We start from the raw sequence: 10,220 nt of genomic DNA, 5'->3' as shown, positions 1-10,220 counted from the left end.
TGTTGATGTAAAAGTTGGGTATTCATCCTTTCTGATGGCTGAGTAATATCCCATTGTATATATGGACCACGTTTTCTTTATCCATTCATCTGTTGAAGGCCATATCGGCTCTTTCCACAGTTTGGCTATTGCGGACATTGCTGCTATGACCATTGGGGTGCATATGGCCCTTCTTTTCACTACATCTGTGTCTTTGGGGTAAATACCCAGGAGTGCAATTGCTGGGTCATAGGGTAGCTCTATTTTTTAATTTTTGAGGCACCTCCACACTGTTTTCCAGAGTGGCTGGACCAGCTTGCATTCCCACCACCAGTGTCAGAGGTTCCCCTGTCTCCACAACCTCTCCAGCATTCACAAACACACACTTGTACATGCAACAATTTTTAATTGCCACTACAGCCTTCCCCATATGGGTGCTCTTTTCACCTCGCCCATTTGGGAGAACAGGACAGTAAACTCAGGGTTTACATCTTTAGTTTTATATAAAATGTCACTCAGTATGTTCTCATAATTCTCCATATCCTTACAGGAAGTCAGTGCTTTAATCTGGGGGTGGGGGCATTTTATGTAAAATAAGAGAGGGACTAGCAAGTATTTCCCACCTGTAACTACCAATTTGTACAAATACTCCATAGTCTCAGAACTGTATGCAATGGGGAGCATGGTTACACCCAGTTCATGGTTATTCCAGGAAAATTTATATTTTTATAGCAGATACAGGTTGACAATCATCCTCAAAATGTAATTACTAACCACTTATCAATTATTATCAGCGTAAAGCCTGAGTTTACTTCTTGCATTAAAAAAATACTATAGTTTGGGCACCTGGGTGGCTCAGTCGTTAAGCGTCTGCCTTCGGCTCAGGGCATGATCCCAGGGTCCTGGGATCAAGCCCCGCGTCGGGCTCCCTGCTCAGTGGGGAGTCTGCTTTTCCCTCTCCCTCTCCCCACTTGTGCTTTCTTTCTTATTTTCTCTCTCTCTCTCAAATTAATTAAAAACAAACCAAAAAACCAAGTTGTGTGTTTTTGTTTTTACAGCTTTAGGTTGGTCCCAGCCTTGTGATGTTTGGAGCATAGGTTGCATTCTTATTGAATATTACCTTGGTTTCACAGTCTTTCAGGTATGTATTTAGTAAATACCATTTCATAATTTTTTTTCAGTATTAAAGACGTGAAAATTTTGGCCTCCATATTGACAAGTTGCTGTAGTGTTGTTCTTCTTAAGGTTAAAACTTACATATGGAAAATGGTCATCCTTCTCTAAAACTGGAATTGGGTGAACTACTTTTGGTGAATGGTCATAGTCCATTTTGCATGTGATTGGAGTTTTTAACACACAGTTCATATTGTGTTCCCATTTTTTTGTTGAGCTCTTGCATAAGTTTATATTAGTGTTAACTCTGGCCAGTTTTAATTCCGTTCTGGTTATGTTGACAGCACGGCCATGAACAAGTCACTTATTCCTTTTTATAAAACAATTCAGGAACAATAAGTGGTATTTTATGCTTATGTATTAAGCATCTGTGACCCCCTAGGCACATTTCAAGGCTCTTACGTGTATAAAGATGAAAAGACAACATCTCTGTCCTCAAGGAATTCGTGCAAAAGAGATGTGGAAGAGCTTACAATACAGTGTGGTGTATTTGCTATTATGGAACAATGTAGAAAGCGTAGTGGGAACCCAGGAAAAATGGACAGTTACATTCCTCTGACAAGGCACCACTGTGGAGGTGTAGGAGTTTAGGCCAGTGCTAGAAGGAAGATGAGGGGTTTGTCAGAAAACTAGAGAGAGTGGCAGCCAGCTCAGGAAGAAGAAATTGTACCCATTAACGTATAGAGGCATAAAAGAACATACTCTAGTCGGGGAACCGTAAACAGTGCTGTCAGAGTATCTCGCATAAATGGGGAAATGATGCAGGGACTGACTAATGGACTTGTTTGGATAGAAAGGAACTTGTTTCCTAGAAGTTAGTGTTTTCCAGAATGTAGGCTAACCCAGTGTGGAAATGATTTTGTAAGTTTGTCATTCTGGCCTTTATTTAGAGATTATTCCTCCAGGTTTTTTGTTTTTGGTACTAAATTGTGCCTTTTATGGAATGATGATAATAGTTGGTAGTTGATTTTTAAAATTAAAGTCCTTACTTGGCAAAACAAAGTAGGAAACCTTATTTAAGTCTCTACTTTCTTCCCTTATAGTTCTACTTACATCTGAAATCTAACCATCTTCTAAAAGGTTTAGGTTGTGCGAGCATTGGAGAACTTGGAAGTAGGGCTGTGATGTGCTCAAAGTGTCGTGATCTCTTTTGAGGGGGGTGGGGGTCCAAGTTTGGCACATTCTGGCTCCTACTGTTGAGGGTGACTTGCTTTCGGGGGCGATGCAGGGTGCGGGGGTGGGGAGTGTGAGGAGTTCAGAGTCACTTGGGTGCTGGCTCTTGTAGAATGTGTTCTCTGCTTGTGGGGCCCGTCACCAGCTGTCTCCTGTTGCTAATCCACAGAGATCCTGTTAAAAGTACCCTGAGTTTATAGACAAGTTTGATATCTAGAACCATGGTGACCAGTCAGTTCCTGGCGGTGGTATATCTGGTTTGTGGCGGTAAGCTGAGGGCCAGGAAAAGTTGAGCAGAGTGACGTCTTCTTCCTTCTGACACCTGTAATAAGTTGCTTCCCATGATTTGTGATTGTAAATCACTCTGAGGTCTTAAGTGCAGATTATTAACACTGGTTTGAGACATGTTTTCTGTTTTAAGTTCCACCCTCCAAAATACTCTTCAACTAAGGAATTTTTTTAAAATGTGGAGCTAGCTTTTAGCTGCACCTACTGCGAGAAGGAAGACCATTAGTAGTCAGACAGTTGACATTCCAGAAAATGTCCACATCACTCCGAAGGGATGCACTATTGTAAAGAGCCCCAGAGGAACCCTGCAAAGGGACTTCAGTCACATCAGTGTAGAACTCCGTCTCCTTGGAAAGAAGGAGAAGATTCCAGGTTGACAAATGATGGGGAAATAGTGTGAACCGTAGCCAGTTCTTTTCTGTCTGTAGTCCTGTACAGAACATGAGCAAGGGTGTTAGACTGGGCTTCCATTACAAGATGAGGTGTGTGTATGCTCATTTCCCCATCAGCATTGTTACTTAAGAGAATGGTTTTCTTGTTGAAATCTGACATTTCTTGGGTGAAAAATATGCCTGCAGGGTTTGGATGAGGCCAGGTGTTGATTGTTCAGTATCTCTCAAGCCCAGAAAGATGAGTTAATTCTTGAAGGAAATGACACTGAACTTGTATCAAATTGAGCTGCTTTGATTCAGCAAGCCCACAACAGTTAAAAAACAAGGATATCAGAAAATACGGAGGTGGTATCTATGATTCGGAAAAAGGAACAGTTCAGCAGGCTGATGAGTAAGATCTAAGTTGTCAAGCTACAGAAACAGCAAGATGCTGGATGATCTTTCAGACTCACTTGTGGTATTTTAAAAACATAAAGATAAAAGTGGAGCTAGTATTACCTCCTCCTGTCATGGATTAGGGACTTCGCATGTTGGAAGCGAGGTGCTAGGAACAGTAGTTGATAGATTTTAAAAGGCATTGCACACAGCCTCTGCTCTTCACACTTGAGAGTTGGCAAATGATGTTCTGCCTGATGACTACCTAAAAAAGAATGTGACAGAGACCATTTGTGGCCAGGTAGGCCTAAAATGTTTACTGTTTGGACCTTCACAAAAGTTAGCCGCCAGCCTCTGATCAGGGAGCTCACTATCTCAGCTGTAAGTGTGCGGGTCTCTCCCCTACTTGGGCCAGAGCTCTGCTCCTGTGTGACAAGTTTTTACTTAGATCCACAACTCACCTTTGCTCATTTATGAGCTAGTATCTCAGCTTCTTGGACACGCACGTTCCCACATACGGAGCTCAGGATTGTTGTGAGAATTACTGGCCCTGTATTTTTATTGCCTGGGAATAGTAGATGTCAACATGTTGCTATTCACTGGTGAATGGAGGCCAGTTTGGGGTCAGCAGCTGAATAAGTGAGGAGACTGTTTTTCTGGTACTTTTCCCTAGTCATTCTTTAACAAATGGTGCAAGAAATGAGAATAAATAAGGAAAATGTTCATTTTCGCATTAAAGTCCATGTCTTCTGCTATACAGAACCTTACTGTTGGATTTCAGAAAGACTTCAATTTTACTGGTTTGCACGGAGAATACAGCTCACTCAGTATTGTTCCGTCTTTGAAGTAGAGTGTAGTATCAGCCATGCAGCTGTCTAATCTAGCCCTTTGTTGTCAATGCTGTTTTCTGGTATTTTCCTTTATTGTGCTTGTAGCACAAGGGAAAGTGCTAAATTCGTTTTTCTTATGTATTTTAGACTCATGATAGTAAAGAGCACCTGGCAATGATGGAACGAATATTAGGACCCATACCGGCACACATGATTCAGAAAACAAGGTACGTACAAGGCCCTGTATTCAAACTACAGAAAACCCAACTTCGTTGTTACTGCTTGTCCCAAGGACTTCAATTTAGATTTTTTTTTCCATGAAGTCAAATTTTTAAAAAGTAATGCAGTATTTACCTTGTGATTTAGTAAACAAAGGTATGGTGTTTTTACACTCAGGTTAACTTTTGCGTAAATGTTTTCCTAACTTGATAAAAACATAATACAGAGAGTAGTAAAAAGAGCTTGATTTTGGAGTCCTGTTGATCTGTTTGTATTCCATACCACTGCTAGCTAGATGTCTGCCTTTGGACAAGATACTAGAGTGGTTTGCAAACAAAGCTTCACCACCCCATCCCAGATCTAGTGCAGTCTGAACTCATGGGACTGGGTCCAGAGGCTGACACTGTTCCATGCATGGTATTTACGAGCCACTCAGGCGGGCCACTAAAACCTCAGAGGGTGCAAGAGTGAGGGAGATGTAACCTAAAGTACCTGATACGTAACTGCTGAGATGTGAAAACATTGTATGCGTGTGTGTGTGTGTGTCTGCAGAGCTGCCCATGCTTCCATTTGGTCCAGTGGGGGTAGGGTAAACATGTGGCTCTTCTGTTGTTTTTACCGACCCAGACTTCTTTTTCTTGTAGAAAGCGCAAGTATTTCCACCATAACCAGCTAGACTGGGATGAACACAGTTCCGCCGGCCGATATGTTAGGAGACGCTGCAAACCATTAAAGGTAAAAGAGAAAAGATCCGAGGTGGTTAAAAAAAATGTTTTTAAAAGTTATTTTTAAATTGTTTTTTAAACAGACATTTTTTCCCCCAGGAATTTATGCTTTGTCATGATGAAGAACATGAGAAACTGTTTGACCTGGTACGAAGAATGTTAGAATACGACCCAGTGAAAAGAATCACCTTGGATGAAGCCTTGCAGCATCCTTTCTTTGACTTATTAAACAAGAAATGAAATGGAAATCAGTGGTCTTACTATATACTTCTCTAGAAGAGATTACTTAAGACTGTGTCAGTCAACTCTAAACATTCTAATATTTTTGTAAACATTAAATTATTTTGTACAGTTAAATGTAAATATTGTATGTTTTGTATCAATAGCATAATTACCTTGTTAAGCAAGTATGGTCTTGATAATGAACTATAAAAGTTAAAGTTAATTTTCCTTTTTGAGATTAATTACCATTTTTAAAGATCTTTGGAATATTCTTTGTGTCCAGTGATAAATGTGATTGATCTTGTCTTTTGTACATGGAGGTCAGCTCTTTGAAGTGATTTTCTTTGAGTAAAAGAAAACCTTGACTACCTTATTCTTAATGAATATTCTTTATATACCTCAAATTCAAAACTTTTCATAACTTTATAAAGTTTTTTCTGTAATTGTTGAACAGGTAATAAGTATTAACTCCCAATAGTAGACAGGTATTGGAAACCAGAACCCACAGGAAAATGTTTACTGTTGGAATTCCATTAAATTTTAAGAACTGTGTTCTGTCTCGGTGGCACTAAGTAGCGTTTGTAGCAGGCGTCCGGTTTGTCCCTCGTGACAGGTTGTTTAATAAAACCACATGCACACTTTATTTAAGATTGAGTCTAACTGGCAAGTCACAAACAGAACTAGGAATTCTGATGCCTGAGGATTTAATTTTTAATTTCACACCGAGGAGTTTTGAAATCCTGGAACATCAGTTTCCACATCACAGGAAGGAAGGAAGTACTTCAGTCGCAGCCTCTGAGAGTTAAGGTTATGAAGCAGTTTAGATTTGTGTTACTCTGTAGTGGAGCAAAGGAATGACTTGCTGGGAAAACACATGGGACACAAAACACCCTGAATAGACCATGTAATCCTGAAAGAGAAAAGCAAAGCTGGAGGCATCACAATTCTGGACCTCAAGTTATTGCAAAGCTGCAGTGATCAAAACTGTATAGTATTGGGCGCCTGGGTGGCTCAGTTGGTTAAGCGACTGCCTTCGGCTCAGGTCATGATCCTGGAGTCCCGGGATCGAGTCCCACATCAGGCTCCCTGCTCGGCAGGGAGTCTGCTTCTCCCTCTGACCCTCCTCCCTCTCCTGCTCTCTGTCTCTCATTCTCTCTCAAATAAATAAAATCTTAAAAAAAAAAAAACTGTATAGTATTGGCAAAAAACACACATAGGTCAGTAGAACAAAAAAGAAAACCTAGAAATGAGCCCCAAATTCCAAATTCCATGGTCAATTAATTTTTCACAAAGCAGGAAAGAATATCCAATGGGAAAAAGATAATCTTTTCAATAAATGGTTTTGGGAAAACTGGACCACTTTCTTACACCATACACAAAAATAAATTTAAAATGGATTAAAGACCTAAATGTGAGAGAGGAATCCATCAAAATCCTAAAGGAAACAGGCAGTAACCTCTTTGACATTGACCATATCAAAATCTTTTTACGTATGTCTCCTGAAGCAAGGGAAACAAAAAAATAAGCTATCGGAACTTCATCTTGATAAGAAGCTTCTACACAATAAAGGAAATAACAAAAACAAAAAGTCAACCTATGGAACGGGAGAAGATATCTGCAAATGATACATGCAATAAACAGTTAATATCCAAAATATATTAAAAAAACAGATAACACCCAAAAACCAAATAATCCAATTAAAAAATGGGCAGAAGGCATAAATAGACATTTCTCCAAAGACGTACAGATGGCCAACTGACACTTAACATCACTCATCATCAGGTAAATGCAAATCAAAACTACAGTGAGATATCATCTCAAAACTGTCAGAATGGGTAAAGTCAGCATAACAAGAAACAACAGGTATTGGCAAGGTTGTGGAGAAAGGGGAACCCTCTTGCACTGTTGGTGGGAATGCAAGTTGGTGCAGCCACTTTGGAAAACAGTATGGAGGTTCCTCAAAAAGTTGAAAATAGAGCTACCATATGACCCAGCAATTGCACTACTGGGTATTTACCCCAAAGAATACAAGAACACTAATTCAAAGAGATACATGTACCCCCATGTTTATAGCAGCATTATTTACAATAGCCAAGATATGGAGGCAGCCCAAGTGTCCACCCATTGATGAATGCATCAATTGATGCAGAAGATACGGCATACATATACAATGGAATATTATTCATCCATAAAAAAAGAGTGGAATCTTGCCATTTGCAATGACATGGATGGAGCTAGAGAGTATAATGCTAAGCGAAATAAGTCAGAAAAAGACTATGTTTCATTCATACGTGGAATTTAAGAAACAAAAATGAGCAAAGGGAAAAAACAGAAATCAAGAAACACTTTTTTTTTTTTAAAGATTTTATTTATTTGAGAGAATGAGATAGAGAGAGCATGAGAGGGGGGAGGGTCAGAGGAAGAAGCAGGCTCCCCGCGGAGCAGGGAGCCCGATGCAGGACTTGATCCAGGGACTCCAGGATCATGACCTGAGCCGAAGGCAGTCGCTTAACCAACTGAGCCACCCAGGTGCCCAAGAAACAGACGCTTAATTGTAGAGAACAAATGATGGGTACGAGAAGAGAGGTGGGGTGGATAGGTTAAATAGGTGAGAGGGATTAAGAAGTGCACTTATGATGAACACAGAACGATGTATGGAAGTGTTGAGGCACTATATTTTATACTTGAAACTAATATAACACTATGTTAACCAACTTGAATTAAAATTAAAACTAAAAAAAAAAAAGGTCATATCCGTAATATTTGTTTCTCTCAAATGTAGGCTGTTCAGATTATAATCACAGTTCAGGTCTTTCATTTAAACAAAGTGCTGACAATTAGTGATTCTACCAAGATTTTATCTTGTTATTTTGTTATTTGCTTTCTTGAGTGGAAACACAGGGAAGGAAAAGGCAGTGGAAAGGTCTTTGTTAGGTCCCATCTAACTTTTCCCAGGTTTCCTCCTGTTAAAGAGCTTAGGACGCCCTCACCCCAGAACTGAGCCAGTGCTGTGCAGCTACAGGAGAGCTTGAGAACAACATACCTTCAACAACGAGATGTCCTTCTGTTCAGTTATGTTCACTTCTCAGTATTTTCCACTGGGTCAGGGTGGAAATAAAGGACAGAATAACAGGAGCAAAAGATTCTCTTGGGGCATAGAACTCCAAGGAGGTTTCCTAGGGCTTTCTTTGAATTCAGGACAAGAGATGGGGATCTGAGAGTCATCTTACTGGACCTCATGGAGAGGTTGGAAACATGTCAGAGCCCTTCTGTGGCTGGCTGGCATTCTGCTCTGCATACCTTCCTCTCTTCTTTGTCCTGCCCGCTGTTTAATGCTGCTTCTGGGTCAACTTGTAAGGCCCATCCATGGGTGAACTTCCAGCTTCTATCAAACTTGCACTTTATCTTTTCCTGACTCAAAGCTCAACCAGACTTTGTGCAGCAGTGCGGCCAAGTGGCCCACCAGATGGCTTTCCTCATTGACACTCCCTGTCTGGAAGTGTTGGTATTTGCATTTGCCACCCCTGCATTAAACTTGTCTTATGTGTCTTCAGGAAACTTTGTGACTTCCCTCTGATACCACCAAGCAACAAAGTTTTCTGTGTCCACATTTTATTTTGACCACATGTACATGAACATATCTAGCAAACATGACTTTAACTTACCATCATTCATTTCCATGTGTCACAGGTTAGGTTTCCTGGAAGCAGACTGAGACAAGTTTTACATGTTGGAAGGTTTATTAAAGAGTGCTGTAAGGATTGAATTCATGGTACAGAAGGGAGATAAGGAAGCAAAATTGGATACAGGGATATGTAGTCTGTAATGCTTCAGATATTACAGGGAGTCCTGGAGCTGGGATGGACATTCAGGGTCAAACTGAGGGAAGGTAACCAAGCCTTTATATCCTGTATCAACTAGTCATAGGAGAAGCACAACTTGAGCAAGGTGTTTTCCTCAGTTGTTGGCAATTCCTGCAGAGGTAAACAGCTGAAACCTGTCACCTGCTAACTCTGTGGGACATATGCTCTGTGTGTCCTATTCTTTTAACCCCACTGGTGCAGCCTTCCTTCTACACTGTCCATACTCAGCATGGACATTCTTGATTGAATTAATGTGTTAATCCCATGAACTCTGGTCAAGGAATGACTTATTTTCAGTACGGCACATCTGTTTCTCTTCCAGTCAAACTACAGAAGCTAATTCAAGTTCCCAGACCCCAGAACCCACATCCACAGGTGCCAATGTCAACCTAGACCTGCCCGCCCACCACAGGGACACCTCCCCAGGAATTTTCTGAGAGCCCCAGCCACTTCCTGGTTCCTCAGGCTGTAGATGAGTGGGTTGAGCATAGGGGTGATCATCGTATAGAAGGCTGAGACCACCTTGTCCTGCTTGGAGGAGTGGTAGGCCTGAGGCCGCATGTAGGTGATCATGGCAGCCCCATAGAAGAGAGAAACCACTGCCATGTGAGAGGAGCAGGTAGCAAAGGCTTTCTGACGACCTTCAGCAGAATGCATGTGGAGCACAGCTACCAGGATCCGCAGGTAGGAGGCGGAGATGACAGAGAAGGGCAGGAACAGCATTAAGATGCAACAGACATAGATCATGGTCTCATAGAGGGAGGTGTCAGCACAGGCCAACTTCAGTATGGCAGGGACATCACAGAAGAAGTGGTCGATCTCCTGAGAGCCACAGTAAGGGAAGCGAAGGGTGAAAATGGCCTGGATCAGTCCATCCACCAGGCCAAAGAGCCAGGACCCTGCCACCATGAGCCAGCAGACACGGCGGCTCATGACCACTGAGTAGCTCAATGGGTTGCTGATGGCCACATAGCGGTCATA

General features: G+C 41.4%; 2 protein-coding genes and 1 pseudogene across 4 annotated transcripts in view; 2 read left to right on the top strand and 1 right to left on the bottom strand.

Moving 5' to 3' along the window:
* CLK4 (CDC like kinase 4) overlaps positions 1-5,928 on the top strand; it is a 24,178-nt gene extending 18,250 nt beyond the window's left edge. For all 3 annotated transcript variants that reach the window (XM_006730499.3, XM_031025062.2, XM_081827325.1), the window contains 4 exons: positions 1,038-1,120; positions 4,358-4,437; positions 5,074-5,164; positions 5,254-5,928. In XM_006730499.3, the coding sequence (XP_006730562.1) occupies positions 1,038-1,120; positions 4,358-4,437; positions 5,074-5,164; positions 5,254-5,394 (395 nt within the window). In that variant the 3' untranslated portion in view covers positions 5,395-5,928. The remainder of the gene's footprint in view (positions 1-1,037; positions 1,121-4,357; positions 4,438-5,073; positions 5,165-5,253) is intronic.
* Positions 2,547-4,351, top strand: LOC145722511 (large ribosomal subunit protein uL6 pseudogene; annotated as a pseudogene).
* Positions 5,929-9,060: 3,132 nt separating the features above from the next.
* LOC102728090 (olfactory receptor 2T27-like) lies at positions 9,061-10,220 on the bottom strand (the record flags this gene model as incomplete). The annotated part of the gene is made up of 1 exon (XM_031025028.2): positions 9,061-10,220. A coding segment is annotated over one exon (597 nt), but the record flags the coding sequence as incomplete, so codon positions are not given.

Source organism: Leptonychotes weddellii, chromosome 7, assembly GCF_054177405.1.
Source record: "Leptonychotes weddellii isolate Sample4059 chromosome 7, ASM5417740v2, whole genome shotgun sequence".
NCBI classification, from domain to species: domain Eukaryota; kingdom Metazoa; phylum Chordata; class Mammalia; order Carnivora; family Phocidae; genus Leptonychotes; species Leptonychotes weddellii.
The sequence above is the reverse complement of the archived record's forward strand: the minus strand, read 5'-3'. Positions and strand labels throughout refer to the sequence as shown.